This window comes from Schistocerca americana, chromosome 1, assembly GCF_021461395.2.
Source record: "Schistocerca americana isolate TAMUIC-IGC-003095 chromosome 1, iqSchAmer2.1, whole genome shotgun sequence".
In the NCBI taxonomy this organism is placed as follows: Eukaryota; Metazoa; Arthropoda; class Insecta; order Orthoptera; family Acrididae; genus Schistocerca; species Schistocerca americana.
The window spans coordinates 1,046,663,533-1,046,682,402 of NC_060119.1; the positions used below are offsets into that span (position 1 = coordinate 1,046,663,533).

Sequence of the window (18,870 nt, forward strand, 5' to 3'; positions counted from 1 at the left end):
CTAAAAACAAAGATGATGTGACATACCAAATGAAAGTGCTGGCAGGTCGACAGACACACAAACAAACACAAACATACACACAAAATTCAAGCTTTCGCAACAAACCGTTGCCTCATCAGGAAAGAGGGAAGGAGAGGGAAAGACGAAAGGATGTGGGTTTTAAGGGAGAGGGTAAGGAGTCATTCCAATCCCCCTAAGGTAAGTCTTTCCGCTCCCGGGATTGGAATGACTCCTTACCCTCTCCCTTAAAACCCACATCCTTTCGTCTTTCCCTCTCCTTCCCTCTTTCCTGATGAGACAACAGTTTGTTGTGAAAGCTTGAATTTCGTGTGTATGTTTGTGTTTGTTTGTGTGTCTGTCGACCTGCCAGCACTTTCATTTGGTAAGTCACATCATCTTTGTTTTTAGATATATATTTCCTACGTGGAATGTTTCCCTCTATTATAACCAACTATAGAAACAGAATGTCTTGCTGTGATCTGGGCCATGTGCAAATTTTGACAGTATCTCTATGGAAGGCCATTCACAGTTGTTACAGACCATCATTCACTTTGTCGGTTGACAGGTCTTAAGAGCCCAACAGGACGACTCGTCAGGTAGGCACTACGTCTTCAAGAGTATGACATTACGACAGTGTACAAAACTGGAAGAAAACACCAAGATGCCGACTGTCTCTCAAGAAACCTTGTGCAAGACCATCAAGACTTCGATGAAGATAGTGACTGTCTCGCTGCACTCCAAGATCTCTCTGCTGAGCAGGAGGAGGACGCCAAGGGATCAAATTATGCTTGTCTTAAATTGGTCGGAGGATGTGAAAGGACAATTTAAGGTAGTTAAGGGATTATTTTGCAATAAAAACTTTGATCCATTTGGAAAGAGGTGGCTACTAGTGATTCCTAAACACATGCGCTTAGATATTCTACAGAAATTCCATGACACACCTGAGGCCGGACATTTAGGATTTATTAACACATACAACAGGATCCGCAAGAGATTTTTCTGGCCAGGTTTATTTTGGAGCATCCGTCACTGTGTGTCGCACCGTAGACTGTGCCAGAGGTGAAAGGTAGTGCCTCAGAAACCACCCGGCCAACTCATACTAATTCCACCAGCCGAAATGCCTTTCCAGCGTGTTGGGATTGACCTCCTCAGACGATTTCCAACGTCTGCTGGTGGCAATAGATGGATTATTGTTTGCTGTGATTATCTGACATGCTATGCCATTACAAAAGCCGTAAAAACAGCCAAATCATTCGAGGTAGCCAAATTCATGGGCGAAGCCATTGTATTAAAACACGGTGCCCCAAGGTCGTTAATTATGGGTGGGGAAAGTTTTTCCATCAAATCTTGTGACAGAGATAAACCGTCGGTGCAACATTACTCATCACGACGACTGACTACCTTCCGCAAACTTAGCAGGCTTACTGAACGCCTTAATTAGATCTTGGCCGACATGCTATAAATGTTTGTCAATGTTGAGCAGAGCAACTGGGATGAGATGCTCCCTTTCATGACTTTTGCCTACAATACCGCCAAATAAGACACCACAGGATTTACGCCATTTTTCCTAGTGCATGGGCGTGAGGTAACTACGACGATGGTCACTGTGTTTCCATTACATCCTGATGATGTGGATGACGACTACATGGGCCAGGTGTTAAGCAGAGCTGAGGAAGCTCAGCAGATACCTCAACTCCACACACTACAGGCTCAAGAAAACGATCGCTGAAGGTAAGACGCGAGCCACCGCCCTGTTGTCTACCAGCCTGGTGACCTAGTCTGGATCTTCACTCCTGTTCGGAAGGTTGGTCTCTCTGAGAAGCTCCTCAGGCACTATTTTGGACCTTATAAGGTTGTAAGACAGTTACGTACGAAGTTGAAGATTTTGATCCCAACACAAGACGACAAAAGATCAGAGATACGGACCACATCCTTCGAATGAAGCCCTATAAGGATCCAGCAACTCAGGGTAAATTCAAAGCTCCAGCGACAGACAACAAGTGGAAAGGTGATGAAGATCACTGCCAGGGCAAACATCAGTCACTGGGAGTCGGAGTATGCAGGACCAATGACTCGTTCCCAAACTAGGAGGACGTAACACCGAGACGCTGTTCTCTTAAGGAGGGCGCAATGTCGCAGAAGAAGCTGAGTAGCACAGTCACTGTAGTGTAGTGGTTATGATACTACACTGTTGCATGGAGGGTCCTGAGTTCAAAACTCACCTGAATTGCGAAATTTTAATTTCTATATTTGGTTCAAGTACATTCTGGAAGTATCCACAAATGTCAATAATCATTGTACTGGAATGCTCTGTAACTGTATATATGAATATACGGTATGTGTTCTGGCCGGAGGCAGTTCGCTCTACACTCTTGTATGTGCACGTGCTGAATAAACCTTCGTTAAGAGAAGTTAGTGTTCGTCAATCATCTAATTACACCTTCCTCTACATGACAATACGTCAACATTGCAAGAATCCAGGTAATCCTTCCTGAGAGTGGACTTGGTGGGAATGATGTGGTTGAAGTATTTCTATAAGAAAGGTTCAAATTCAGGTATCTGAAGTTTGTTACAGGGTATACTTTGTAAGATTCGCTATTAGATGACATTGGCTGTTCCTGCAACTGTGTAAGTAAAACCGGTTTGTTTGAAGAAAGCCACTGTTTATTCCTAATGTGTAGACTGCTTCATAAATGTTGTACAACTTGATATTTCACTGTACATCCTATTGTATATCGTAAGTCGGTGAAAGGTGCAAAGCAAGCCTGAAGTACACATTCTGACTGAATATCATACCACAGTTGACTTTCAGTGACAGAATGCTGTTGCCAGGGTAGAGCTGTCATGAATTGCATCTGAAGTACAAAGCAAAGCAATTAAATCATATACAAATACACTAAGGTGTAATTTGCAATATACAGTGCCACCAGGCACCAAGAAGTTGTTTTCGGTGAACAGGAATACCAAGAAACAAAACACTCTGAGGAAAATTCACTCTATAATGAGTGCTACAGAAGGAGAAATAAGTTGGACTACTTATCAAAGTAATGTGAATGGTAGTGCAGTATGTGTTTTTTAAGGATGATTTTGGGAGTATGTTGTCTGGGGAATCATAAGGACAGCTGTTGTCACAAGGACAAAACTCCAAAAGTTGTTTGCAAGTGAAGGATTAAGAAACCACCCGACAGATGAGATTAGATACCAAGCATACAAGTTCAATGAAGCCAGACAATGTTTTGTTGAAGCTAATACATTAGTGATAATTTATTAAGAGAGAGAGAGTGTCATGTTTAGTTTGAAGGGTGGAATGGAGAGTTATAGTTGTTTCTGGATAAGGATGGCAAGAGAAATAGCAGTGAAATAAGTGTAATAGTATTTGAGTTTCTGAGCAGGGCAAGGGACCATTGAGATATTCTGTGAGACTGAGCAATACAAGTGAAAGATGAAAGACAGATTTATGGAATCAGTGATTTATATAGAAACTTGCATAGTAGTTAAGAAAAGTCAATTTAGTATTGGGTACTTATTTTACAGATTAAGGTAGAAGTAATTATAATAGAGAAAAGAGCTGGTATAAGACACAGGGGACTGGGTCTTCTCCATGGGGGAGGGAAGCATAGTGCTGCAAGCTAGTCCTCAGTCAAAAAATTATTAGTCTTTAACAAAAGTAATCATAGATGGCATTCAAGTGCCACAGAGCGTTGCATTAGTATTTGCAAGTCAGTAACCACCTGATTGGTGGTGGTGGTTAGTGTTTAACGTCCCGTCGACAACGAGGTCATTAGAGACGGAGCGCAAGCTCGGGTTAGGGAAGGATTGGGAAGGAAATCGGCCGTGCCCTTTCAAAGGAACCATCGCGGCATTTGCCTGAAACGATTTAGGAAAATCACGGAAAACCTAAATCAGGATGGCCGGAGATGGGATTGAACCGTCGTCCTCCCGAATGCGAGTCCAGTGTGCTAACCACTGCGCCACCTCGCTCGGTGCCACCTGATTGGTGATGAGGGTCATAATAACAGATATACCAGTGGACTGTGAAGCAAGAATAGCCGAGCTCAGTGGTAAACAGTGCAGTGCAGCGGCAACAGTGTAGTAACTGGCGTTGTGTCACCACATCAGGGTGAGCCTCTCATTATGACAACGTGACTAGATGTCATGTTTCAGTGAAATGAATGGACACTGGAGGCAGATAAATATGTCTGTATTTTAAGGCGTCGATCACTTGTCATGGCCAGAAGCCAGCAGTACCACCATGGTGCCAGGACAACACTGGATAGCAAGACAACTGAGCTCTGCCAGCTGCAGCCATGGGTTCGAGACTGGGCTGCACCTGCTGACAGCACTAAGTCCTTCACAGGACTTGATGTCACAGCCCTAACAAACTGTCATCTGTGCCAGCTGCCATCAACACTGAGTTTCTAGTGGAACTTGGCACCATAGTGCCAGCCGCCCAGCTGATGCCTGTCCACGGGCAGCAGGTTTTACCTCATACACCGCAGACTCCCCACACTGCTGCCACAGCCACGCACAGAGTCAAGGGGCCATCTCCCAAGTGGGATGCCATCACAGCACAACATGATGCGCTGCTGACGTCAACAGCCATGGCCTACAGAGGCTGCTGGCCTCAGCAGAATGAGGCACTGGATCAGCAGCACCAGATGGAAAATGTCGCCCGTTTATCAGCCCCAGCCAGGGTCAAAGGTGTGTTTGTCCTACAACCCAGGGAGTGTCACAACCACCATTCAGCACTATTCAGCTTCACTACTTTACATGCAGCAGACTGCTCATGCAATTCGACTGTAAACACACTTCAAGAGTACAAGTATTTGGATTTTCTGTATGTGACCTCAAAAATGCACAAGGTGTTCCTGAGTTGTGCACAGCATCTGCTTTATGTCCTTTCCTGTGAATGTCAGGTCATTGACGGCGAACATAATGAAGATATGAAGATCGCCGAGTGTAAATACAAACATAGGAAAAAAAATTAATTAATTAATTAATTAATTAATTAATTAAATAGAGAGAGAATTAGTAATAAGCAATCATAGTTTTGAAATTGTACAACCTCTTCCAGTAAATCAAATTTGCTTACACGATAACGTATTTCTTAGGTTAAATCTTTCACAGATAAAATTGATGTACTAATCGCAGAAAAGTCTGACATAACATAACTGTGTTTTCTTAGCTTCTTTTATGGGTTTCTAAGTACAATTCCAAACTTTGTTATAAGTATACAGACCTGCAAAGATTGATCTGTTTCCAGAAGAAGAGTTTTGGCAGCAGCATCGAACACAAATGGATAGTTGCAAAAATAGAGTCTTCCAGCCTGTAAAACAGTTCCCTGTATTATTTTACATTCATAATAAATAATGTATAAAGCAAATGTATGATTAGTACAAAAAATATGGAGATCACTCCTACAGATTACTACACTGCCGATAGAAACACTTTATGGAGAAAATACTAATTACAGTTTCATAGATGTCTTAATCAGGGACAGAGGTGGGATTGACTGAGAAAGTTTGAAAAGAAGGAAAGGTCTCTCAGATTCCAAGTCGGCAGGGTCCTAACAGTTTCTCAAGTAGCTCAGAACCTGTTAACAGCTGCAACACACAGCAATCAGCAGAGGTAGACACATTAGGCAGTAACAACTCAATACTCAAGACTGTGTATAGTAATCACTGGTGCAGCAGTTAATGCTGATATAGGCTATGCAGCCATTAAACACTAATTTGTTTTTCTAATATTATTATTTAGTTAAAATATGATCAGTGGACTGAAACTTAGACATTTTATAGTTTTAATATTTTGGGGATTTTAAAATGGTTTGCTTTTCAAACTAAAGAAACGATGTTACTTTATTTACAACATTCCCTCATCTAGGATGTCAAGTGAAACACCTTTCAGCCCTGTAATTTCCAGACTTATTTTATTTGGCTACCAGTTTCGGCGATTTATTACACCATCATTAGGCCCCTAACTGACGTGTCGGAAGATTTCACCTCAATTCTGGTCAAAACAGGGGCCTGCATTCAAATACTGGTACCTGTAGATTTCTACTTGCTATACTGATCACTTCAACCATCATCTGCCTACAGATGCCATATGAGTTGTAGATGATTGTTGAAGTGACCAGTATAGCAAGCAGAAATCTACAGATACCAGTATTCAAATACTGGCCCATTTTGACCAGAATCAAGGTGAAATCTTCCTTCATGTCAGTCAGGGGCCTACAAATGGCCTAGTAAATCGACAAAACTGGTAGCCATATAAAATAAGTTTGGGAACTAGTCAGCTGAAAGGTGTTTGATTTGACATCCCGTATCAAACAGCCAAGTCCCGCAACCATCTCTAAAAAGATGGACATACAGGTTCCCTCATCTACTTCTTTGCTTGCATTGCGATATGTTAACTGCATTCACAGATAACAAGAATCATCACTTTTGGCTACATTTTTCTTGTCCACTTGTTTATTTTTAACATCATATATTCCCTACATGATGAATATATTGTTGACATTTGCAAAGTGTGTTTTAATTATTTCTTTATGTTATTGTTGTGTGTGTGTGTGTGTGTGTGTGTGTGTGTGTGTGTGTGTGTGTGTGCGCGCGCGCGCGCGCGCGCACGCACGCGCGTTTTAGAGAGAGAGAGAGAGAGAGAGAGAGAGAGAGAGAGAGAGAGAGAGAGAGAGAGAGATATGCAATGTGGTAGCTGAGACTGGGGACAAGAGGGAAATGATGATGAAAATAGAGAGGAGTGTTTCTGAGTGAAAGATAAGTCTTACTTCATGCCTGATTGTTTCACTCATGCATATGTTCCTTGAAAAAGGGGAGATAAACTTATTCAGTTTGGTTGGTTCAATGTGGTACACTTTTTGTACAGTGATTTGTTTCCAATAATTATCTGCTCATTAAACAGATGTTGGTTTAGCAGGGGCATATAAAGTATGATCATCAATGAAGTGTGAGTGATAATTGTTTGCTGCATTACAAAAATTGGTATGGGTATATCAGATCCACATGAAGTTATCTGAGTAGTGGTTAGTTCGATACTACTTTTTCTGCAGATGAACCTTGTCCATGATTCACTTTGTACATTAAAAGTGAGAAGCATCTTAAGAAATAACTAAAAGAAAATTTACTTATTTTATAGTAAATATAAAGGTGATAATTATGCACAAGGAGGGTGAGTGTAATACAAGATAAAAGTAACGTTTAATTGAGAAAATGAACTATATGAGGAATAAGGCTTCAAAAACTCAGCCAATATGAAAGTTTGTGATTTTACTCTATGAAAAAAAAGTTAATTTTGCCATTAAAAAGAAAGCATGTACAAACAGTAAGAAAAAAATCGCAAAGCTGAATAACTGTGTGTCAGTCTTGAGTCTTCAGGTAGCAAAAAGTGAGCCAAATACACTACGTGGTCTAGTCTGTTAATGAAAACTGAACTGAAGTTACATACAAAAACAATACATAAGGTGTGCAAATTCATGTAAACAGTGCATAAACATTCTGTGCACAAAAACCCCTTTGAAGTGCTTTCCATATCATACACTGTGATAGTGCAACGAGCTGTGTCTAATCACATGGGAAGAAAAAGGACAATGAAAACCAAGTACAGCAAAATCATTTTCAACCTCACGGAAAAAGTCAACCGTGATTGTGGTCACTGTCATTGAATCAAAATTAAGAGTTTCTTACAATGCATTATCAGCCATTATAAATGAAAATGACAAAACAAACCATGTCATCAAGCAACGCAAAAGTACAAATAGAACTAAAAAAAGTAACTACTACACAGAAAGAACTGGTAAAATAAGTCTATTTGCAGATAGTTATGGGTGAAACTTAGCCAGCGACTTTCAATCTAGAAGCGGTTCAATAGCTAACATGGTGAAACCAGGTGCAAAATTTCAGACACCAACTTCTATAAATCATGGTATTAGTGGAGTGGGGGGAAACTGATGTTGAGCCATTGGGGTCAGTGCTGCTCAGTTTCTCTATTGGAGCAAAGAATTTTAGGGGGTATATGGAACTATTGTTCAAAGTTGGTGAGGGGATACTATGCATTCCTTGAGATAGATTTACTGAATAAGCATCACACAAAAATTGCTCTTCTGTAATACGCTATTTAACTCAGTGGGGCATTGTTGTGGCTGGAAACGACAACTGCAAATGGTGCATTGTCACAAGATTCGTTGAGTATAAAAGTGGAGCTAAGTAACCTGCACACATGATCATTAAAGCTCAACTCACATGACAGAGTACCGGAAGGTACAGTAAAACCACTCTGGGTAAGTTTGGCTACTGGCCTGCTGGATGTCGTTTTGTATATTACAGGACCATTGGAACACAATGACAAATTGGGTACTTCACACTGTTTTGTAAGTATGAATGTGGTCCTTTCAGGAAGTAAATGGAGATTTCATGGTTTCAGTTAGTGGTGATAATCTTGGATCTGATGCATTAAAGACCATAAACCACTTTTCATGTTCCACTGCAATGGTTGCAATTCTGAATCAAAAAGCGAGTACATTATCACAAGAAATGACAAACAACTTGTTACCGAAGTTTGGCATTCCTGACCCACTAATTACAGGTCAGTGCACCAACTTCATGTCCAAGTTGATTAGGCAACTATGCCATCAGCTCTGAATAATGAGGCTGAGACCTAGTCCCTTCCACCCTTAATCGAACAGAGGCACTGACCGTGCATGACAGCACTGGGCTCTAGCACTATGAGGTGGTATACGATAAAAAGTTGCTGTTGTCTTTCAATGTGATTAAGCCAAAAAGCAGGAAAAATGGGAAGTCGGTGAAGAATTTTGCAAAGACGTTGTAGGATGTGTGGAAATGGGTGAAGACAATGAATACAAAAGCGCTTGAGCAGTAAGAAAGAATAGAATAATGCACTGTTAAGTTGCCTGAATGGTGAATCAGCCAATGGGCCATAACAGCAAGAGTCTACATACCATAGATTCAAATGTAAAAATTTATTATACGATTCACGGGCCATATCAAGTCACAAAGATATCATTACCCACTAATCTGAAGTTACAATTACCATTGTGAAGTTCCATTGTTCACACAGGACATGTTAAGAATTTTAAGGTTAATTTAGATGCCTTACCCCAAGAGCTACTGTCACTGCCCATGAAGAAAGGGAAAGCTAACAACGGAAGAGAGGAGACAGAAGCCTCCGAGCACAACGTGGGCAGAGTGCCTTATGCACCCACATCTCTTCAGTAGATATTGAATTGTGTGGGATATAAGAGGGATGGTCAACAAAGGCTGAAACTCATTTCTTTCACAGATGTTTATTTCTCCATTTCAATGTTTACAAGATCATTTTGAAAGTACTACTCTTCTCCTTGCAAGCACTTTTTATACCGTCTGGCAGTCCTCGAGTATACAGTGCAGACCATTCTTTGTCAGGTCCTAGACAACCGCCTCACTTTTCTTGAGCACTGCTTCAGAGTTCTCAAATCAAATGCCCCGAACCTTTGCCTTTAGTGACGGGAATTTAAAAAAGGGTGCCAGATCGGGGCATTTAGGCAAATGCAGTACAGAAGTAACTTTGAACTGAGCCAGAAACAGCATGACTTACGTTGTAATGTGAGGCTACACAATGTCATGATGAAGTCAACACCCTGTCCGAGTAAGTTCAGGTTGTTTCCTTGCAATGTGCTTCCTCAGTTTAGCCAATACTGACATGTAGTATGCTGCTGTAACAGTGTGGGGGAACTGCGTGCTGCTAAATCACTCCACAACAGTAAAAAAAAAAATGTGATTACCATCACTTTCCCTGCTTATGGAACGAGTTTTGCCTTTTTGCTTTTGGAGAACCTGGCAATTTCTACACTGTGCTGGCTCATTTTCTTCAGGATCATAATGATGTTGCCGTGAGTCGTCATAAGAGATAATAAACTTCAGAAATGCATCCCCTCCATCAGCATAGCGATGCATCACCTCATGGCTTGTCTCCATTTGCACAACCTTTCATTTGGGAGTCAGCAGAGATGGCACCCAATGGGCACAAATACAGGCCATATGGGGATAAGTCAGCCTCCTCTGAAGTCCTTGAGCAACCTAAACACTGTTGCATGAGGTAAGGCATCTTTACTGAAAGTTTGCTGACACTTTTCAAAAGTTTCAATAGCTGTATGGTTTAAATGAACACACAATTTTATTGTACCATACTGCTCCTCTCGTGTCATCTTCACTGTTTGGTATGCAAAAAGCAAATAGCATCTACAAAATAGAGCATTACCACCAATCTACCTATCGAAAGTGCTGCTATCGTATATAAGAAACTATCATAGAAGCTACAAGAAACAAATCAGTCTCAGTATTTGTTGATCAGCCCTCAGATAAACAGCTTTGGGGTAGAATACAAGACAGTTATGTAACTGACTGACTGGAAATTGGTTGTTATAGGGAGTTTACTTCTGCATTATTGTTATGTTTTTGGTATTAATGGGGTGGCAGGTGGTAGTTTATAAACGAACAGGAGTATACTGTTGCAATATGATGCTTAGTGTGGTAATGAACCATGTACACTGTGCTTCGTGAGAGGGGAAGGGTGAATGATGTGAATCCCTTTCAGGAGAAGTAATGGAAACACTATGGCACCAATGACTTGAAGCAGGAGTGCTGTTTTCCAGGCAGGAGGACATCATATGAACTAGCCACCAATGGACACTAAAGCTAACTAAAATATGAAAAAGTAAGAAATGAGATACAAAGGTTATAAGTGGAGAGGAGAGGAGAGGAGTGCAGGAGAGACATAGGGAGAGTACTAAGGATGCAGCTATTATATGGGCTGTTACAAGATCAGCTGTGCCATGTGATGGATTTAGCACCACATACGTTATAACAACAGAAGAAAATTATTGAAGATACAACGATATCCAGAAACTGAACAACACATGGGGACAGGTGCAGGGATTAGTAGATAGCAATAGAGTAACTTGAGCCATATCAAATTGGAATCTAAATCTACTATGTTTTCTGCTACCAAGAATAACTACTTTTTATTCTATACCTAATGCAGGTGCACATGTACTATACCATATGTTCAGGAATAAGTAAAATAATTACGTATGAAAAATCTTTCTTAAACTTGCAGCTCAGTTGTCTATATTTATGTTCAGTATAATGATGCTACTGATTTTACTTGAAGTCTGAGCTATTAAAAGAACAGATAATTAGAGTAACAATGACATCAGATGGATGGCTGAGAAAAATAGAGGTGTAAGTCAATGTTTTGCAGCTTTGAGCTATCCAGCTGTCTAGCATCTAATTTAACCAATCTGTTACGGCACACAGCAGACTTTTAGCCACTAGGTAGCAGAACCTCCTTGGAGCACTCCAAGAAACTTCAAATGCCTTGCAAGTCATAGTGAAATGAGTATGAATTATACCACTATGTTCCTACACTTCTATCACAAATCGGACAAGGTATACACTAGTATCACGGATAGCAACAATGATGAACTGGATGATATACTTTGCAATAGTGATGACAGTGGCACAGATAGGGCCTGTAATCCTTAAGCACAACTACTCACCTGGTCAGTATATTTTATACAAAGTTGTAATAATAATGAAAAACAATGTTCAAACTAATGTTGGAATGTTTTAGGTGATGTTTTTTCAACTTCAATTGCGCCCAAAAGGCCTATTTTAGTAATAAACTACCATTATTGAGCGCTTTCAAATTTGACTGCTGTTTACTTTAAGTAGTAAGAATTGATTTCTAATATTAAAAAATTACTGTTTGGTGGTTTGGTTTTGAATATGCACTTTAGTATACTATTATCATTACCACACACTTGCCTTTTGCCTGGACCTTTTAGTAACATGCCTGCCTCAAACGTTTCAGTCAGGGTTTTAACCATTCCCTGACATACGTATGTACATACTTAAAACAAACTAACCTAACTTAACTACAACTATGTTAACTCAACCTAAATATGACAGTGCCACCAACATTGGAAGAGGCACAGTTGTACAACTGGTTTGTTCTGGCAGCTTTGGGCTTATGCATCTTCTATATCTGGCTCCTCTGCAGGAGCATCTTCTCTGACTGCCTCTTCTGATCTACCATGGAAACACCAAAAGAACGAGTCAAGAGGGTATGAGCAATGAGGCTTTGAATAAGGGAGAGTCATACATCAAGGGTACTATTACAGCACGTACGGAGTTTTGCAAACATTGACTGTGGGTGCCCCAAGCGATAGTTTGTACCCCTCATATAAGATGAGAGACAAATGTAATTTGAGGAGTTTCATACAATTGGTGATTTTAACAAACAAAATGCCTATTTATGTGGATGTATCTATCAGGTGACCATACAGCGTAGATGTCCAAGTTCTGAAGCAAAAGGCAAAAAGGAAAGTACAAATTTGTTCCATTTTCAAAAAGGAGATTGCATGGTTTGAGCAAGCAGCAAGTACTTTTTGGTAACTTTTGCTGTAAGCAATGGAAGTGTCACCAAAGCTATTAATAAAGTAAGAGATGGGTGTATTCCAGGATTCCAGGGGAAGTCCTATGGGATAAACACACTGCTGCACAAAAAATAATACCACTGCAAGTACAATCCATGATAGACCACATTAACCATTTCCCATTCTATTGAAGCCACTATAACCCCAACAGGAAATACTTGAACCCAGACCTTAGTACCTCAAAGGTGTACTATCTTTACACACATTGGCGGGTGGAAAATCAAACTGATCCTGTCAAAGAGCATTACTACTGATCTACTTTTAGTTTTAAACTTAACTTATAATTCCACTTCCCCAGAAAAGATACATGTAAAACTAAAATAGGTACAAGTAAATGATTGATGTGGAGGAAAACTGAGAAACAAGGGCAGAGCTAGAAAGAGAACGTAATCCCATTTAGCAAGAGCTGAAAAAGCACGCCCTACTTTGAAAGCTGATGGCACACTGGCAAAAGAAAATGAATATGTATGTACCTTAACTATGGATTTACAGAAAGTCCTCCCCTATCCAAAACTAACTTTCTGAGGCATACTACGGTAGAAACATGTACTGTTAAAATCTGGGAGTAAGTAACATGGGGAAAAAGTTAGGTTACATGTATGTATGGGATGAGACCATAGCAAGCAGGGGATCAAAAGAAATCTCTGCTTGTCTCACCAAGCACATAAAACACAATCCCTGTAAACACACAATAATTTTCAGTGACACTTGTGATGGACAAAACCATAACATTAATGTAGCTTCAATTGTAATGAAATTAACACAAGAAACAAGTGTAGAAACTATTAAACTAAAAGTTCACGGTTTCAGGGCACTCATATCTGCCTAATGTTGCCGACTTCAGTTACATAGAAAAAGCAGCATGAAATCAAACTGTCTTCACCCCAGATGACTGGTACAGAATAATACTAACTTCAAATTCTTGTTAGTAAGAATGGAAGGTGACTAGTTTCTGAGTGTTGAAAAGTTGATAAAAGCAGTAACAAAACGGAGGGGATGTAAATGAAGATCAAGTGAACTGGTTGAAAATACAATGACTTCATTCTGATAAGGAAAAGGAGTATTCTATCTTGCACAACTACATTTACCTGTTAGTAAAGTATGTGCCCAGAATTTATACCATTAACATCCCTATGTCCGACTGCATTGCTTGAATGAGATAGATTTTGCATAATGCTGTTGTGAAGCACATATTTCTATGTCACCAAAAGTGACATGCTGCATCTCAATGTAATACCCATAACAAGCAAATCTCCCAAGAGCATAAACTGTGTAATTGACTTTCGTGTCTAAAGTATCTTGGGTGAACCAATGGACATCCAAACCCAAAGGTTTTAATTATCTGCAAACTATGTTTATTGGACAGCATTATGTATGCTGGTAACAATACCATAAATCCTTGTGTGTGCACTGTTACAATCATAATTCCATAATCATTAATTCTGCCACTGTGAAGATTAACCACCAAATCTATGATGTTGCTTTTTAGTCAGGTGATTCTCCTTCCTTAAAGGACTGCAGAGAAAGATGATGCACTTCCATTTACCTGTATATACTGTGAATTGTGAAACCAAAACTGGTCACCAATTACAGAGCAGTACAAATATATTGGGCTGAACCTCATTTAAAACTTATTGCGTGTCCCATTTAGAGAATCTGTATTTCAATTCTCAACAATGTACCCAAAAGATAGATTGTTACTTACCATATTTAAGTTGCAGATAGGCACAACTAAAAGACACTTACACACTAGCTTTCTACCGCAGCCTCCATCAGAAAAAGACACACACACACACACACACACACACACACACACACACACACACACACACACACACACACACACACAAGCAAGCACACGTCACATATGACCACCAACCATAGCAACTTGGAGTGGAAAATAACCAAGCATCTACTCACTACTGCTCCAGTGCTAGCCCACTCAGAGAACTACTGGCTTCCTGGTCACTGACAACCAAGTTCCACCACACACATCAGAGGCCAAACACCCTTGGCTTCCACAGCATGATCATGCTTTTTAGGAAATAAAAACTTTGCATTTTGAGTACAAGAAAGAGCTCAGACATTCCAGATTAAATCAACCTCCCAGTCGCTCATTTAAATGGACCAAGGTGCAAAAATGTGACACACTTCCAGGATACTGATTGATCTGTTCTGCTCGTCTCTTAGACCCAATAGATGAGGGGGAGACGTTGAAAGACCATCTCCATTCAAAACTTCTTCAAAGTACAGCCATTACACACAAAAGACAAGGTGCATATTTGTATTCACAACCATCATTTATATAAAAACTTAAAAACCAGGAAATAACCAATACCAGCTGTGATGATAAGAAAAATATAGCATTTTACTACAGAAAATGGACTATGATATCTGGCACTAATGCCATCTACCAAAGGCAGATATTAAAAATAATTTATTACTTCATACTTAACTAAAAATTAAAGAGTAAATTACCTGTGTCTGATCTTTCTCAACCAGCCAGTGTAAATAATCTGATCTTACATCTACAATTTCGGCAAGTTCTGGCATTTGAAATGTGTCATAAGGTACTTTCAGATCATTTGTACTCTGATTTAATTTGTTGAGCTGTGAAAGAATTTCCAGGGCAATATGTACAGATACCTCATATTCGGCTTTCTGGAAGGAAAGAGATTTTGTATAAGTAATGACTACACTGCACTAAAAATTTTCTGTACTTTTCAAATTAAATGTTAAACACAAATTTATATGTAAACTAGTGATTCCTCAATTCACAAAACACACAGGACAAGAGAATGTTAAGTCGTATAACCATAACACTAAGCTAATAGAAACACCAGTAACTGTGAATATAATTGGTTTAGTGTTGACAGCTATGGTTTACTTACTCAGAAATGAAGTTGTAAAAAGCAACAACTGAACCAAACACTGTTCTCTTCTGATATGTTACCCTTATGTTCATGTAAACAACTATACTATACAGTACTGTACTATGCTATCTATACAACACTGTACTAAAAGCAACCAGTGAACACTTCATCATATTATAAACACCATTCCAACACACACACAACCTTATGCCAATTCACAAACAAAACTCTGTATATCCTATGTTCTGGGCAATATTAAGAAAGTGGGAAGGAATATGTCAAATTATAGCAGATATCATCATGAGACTGGTATAAAATAACGTAATGGTCTGCAAACATGAGAAATATGAGGGCATCAAACAAAAACCTGAAAAGGTTTAATTAAAAATAGACATTTCGCACCACTGATCTGTAAGTTGGCAGTACCCTACACGTGACAGCATACTAAAGACTAGTGAAACACAGTCACAACACCAGTTCAAAATGGCTGCCAGGCTTGTGATATGCACCATGGAAGAAAAGCATTATGCCACATATTTTCTGAGCAGTGAAGGTACAAACCCCATATTGAAATCCATTGGCAAATGAAGGTCCAGTATGGTGATGCATGTCTATCAATGCACCAAGTGTGAGAGTGGGGCAGAAAGTTCAGACATAGTGTGATTTTTGTGAGAGATACTCAGTGGCCGGGTAAGGCACACTGCATTGTGACACAAGTCTACTGCAGCAGTTGAAGCTGATGTGATGGAAAATCAATGTGTGATGGTGGATGAAATAGCCACAACTCTGAACATCAGTCATGGCTCAGCACACCACACAATTCATGAAGTGCTTAAGATTTGCAAAGTTTCTGCAAGATAGGTAACAGGTCAGAACTGAAAGAGCGATGTGTTGATATAACATCAAGCCAAAACAAAGATAGCAAGCAAGAAATGGCACCATTCCTCATCAGCAAAACCCAAAATGTTCCAGATGCAGCCATCTGCAGGGAAGAGATTTCTGACTCTCTTTTGGGGTAACAAGGCGTTGTCTTGGAGCACTACACGACTAGAGGAAACACCATCGCCAGTCCACCATATTCCAACATATCAAAAAAACTGGCTTAGGCATGCAATAAGACCAAAGCGGTGTGGGTTTCTGATTATAGATGTCATTCTGCAACATACAATGCTCAGCTTTGTACTACCCACGCTACATGTGCAACCACCAATGACCTGCACTTTGATACTCTGCCACATCCACCATACTCACCAAACCTGCACAAGTGTGATTACCATACATTTGGCCCACTCAGAGAAGGGATGGAAGGAAAGAAATTTTATTCCAATGAGGAGGGGCAACAGATCCATGCATTTCCTATGTGCCAGAGAAAGTGTGTTGAATGACAAGGGAGACTAACAAAAAAATGATGCATCTGTGTTCCACTTTTGTTCAATTAAAAAAATAAAAATATTTAAGGTTTTCAGTTGACTTCCCATCATATATTGCAAGAATGCAGATTACAAGGAAATATTGGTTACTATTTAGTGCTTCCATCTGAACAGTCATATTTACCCTTGCTGGCAGAGGTACCTTTTACAACCAAAGTATGCTGAATTTTTAATATGTTTCAACACTATAGAACACAAAAGCAACTGGATCACATGCAAAATTTTTTTGTTCTCTGCATGTAACAGTAAATATGAATTATACGAGGGTTGTTTTTTAAGTAAGGGCGGTTTTTATTTTTAAAAAAAGATACTTTCTGATTCTACACACTTTTACCTATTTTTCTACATAGTTGCCTTGTTTATTTAAGCACTTGTCATACCGTACAACTAAGTTTTTAACTCCCTCTTCAAAGAATTCGGCTGCCTGCTCCGACAGCCAAGACTTCACGGCCGCTTTCACTTCATCGTCGTCATTGAAGCGCTGCTCGCCAAGATGATGTTTCAGGTACCGGACAAGGTGAAAATTGCTAGGAGCAAGGTCAGGGCTGTATGGTGCATGGTCCAAAACTTCCCAGCCAAAAGAATCAATCAAATCCCGAGTCTTTTGAGAGGTGTGAGGCCTTGCGTTATCGTGCAGGAGCAAAACTCCTTTTGTCAGCATGCCGCTCCTTTTGTTTTGAATTGCTCTGCAGAGCTTCTTTAGAGTTGCACAGTAGGCATCTGAGTTGATAGTCGTTACTCGTGGCATAAGGTCCACTAGCGAAACACTGCGCCGGTCCCAGAACACAGTTGCCATAATCTTGCGCTTTGACAGTGTCTGTTTGGCTTTGACCTTGACGGGTGAGGTTGTGTGTCGCCACTCCATCGAGTGTCGCTTGCTTTCGGGAGTGATATGGGATACCCATGTTTCATCTCCAGTGACAATTTGACTCAACATGTCATCCCCTTCTTCCTCGTAACGAATCAAAAAGTCCAATGAAGTGGCAAATCTCTTCCCTTTGTGGTCCTCTGTGAGGAGTCTGGGTACCCACTGAGAACACAGTTTCTTAAAGTTTAGGTTTTCAGACACAATTTTGTACAAAACCTATCTTGAAACTTGTGGAAATTCCAAAGAAAGAGTGGAAATTGTGAATTTTCTGTCCTCACGAATCTTTGTTTCGACTGCAGCCACCAAATCATCAGTGATCACAGAGGGCCGGCCTGAGCGTTCTTCGCCATGGCCGTTTTGACGGCCATTTTTAAACTCTCTAACCCATTGACGCACTTTACCTTCACTCATTGCATTCAAGCCATAAACTACTGTTAACTGGCGATGAATTTCTCCAGCTGATAGGCTTCTCGTGGTCAAAAAACGTATCACTGACCATATCTCACACGCGGCGGGCGATTCAATAATCGTAAACATTATAAAGTAGCACAGCGATGCGTACACGTCAGCTACAGAGCTGCAACTTGCATCAGTGTGAACGGGAAGGATGCCGGCAAGTGGCGCGGTGGCTTGTTGCGGCGTCCGCGCGAACTACGGGACTATACGCGCGAACAACCCTAAAACAACCCTCGTATTACAATCAAAAATTAAAGTTTGTTTTGATGGTATCCCACGCAACAAACTAAAGCAATAAAGCAATGTCTGATTGGCACCGCTACCAACCACAATGTGGGCAGTAAAATACTTGATAATGGCAGAAGTGAAGAGGACACAAAAAGCAGATTGCCAATACCAAGAAAATTTTATTTTTCTGGAAAAGGGAATATATTGTTACTGGATGTAAATTTAACTGTTAGAAAATCTTTTCAGAAAAAATTTCTGAAACACGTCACTATCAAGTGAAACATGGACCACAAACAGTTCAGAAAACATGACAATAGCAGCTTTTGAAATGTGCATCAGAAAGCTGAAGATTTGATAGGTAGATGGGATAACAAATGAAGAGATACTGAACTGAATCAGAAAGAAACCTTATTACAGCACAAAGTGACTAAGAGAAAAAATAGATTGCAGGACACATTCTGAAGTACCACTGACTACTGACTACTGAATTTGGTAGTGGAGGAAAAC

General features: G+C 40.1%; 1 protein-coding gene across 3 annotated transcripts in view; it reads right to left on the reverse strand.

Moving 5' to 3' along the window:
* The window catches only part of LOC124616941 (probable E3 ubiquitin-protein ligase HERC4), a 208,849-nt gene that overhangs the window by 94,285 nt on the left and 95,694 nt on the right, over positions 1–18,870 (reverse strand). For all 3 annotated transcript variants that reach the window (XM_047145226.1, XM_047145225.1, XM_047145227.1), the window contains exons 14-15: positions 14,987–15,169; positions 5,240–5,326 (exon numbers count right to left, since the gene is read on the reverse strand). In XM_047145226.1, coding sequence (XP_047001182.1) covers positions 5,240–5,326; positions 14,987–15,169 — 270 coding nt within the window. The remainder of the gene's footprint in view (positions 1–5,239; positions 5,327–14,986; positions 15,170–18,870) is intronic.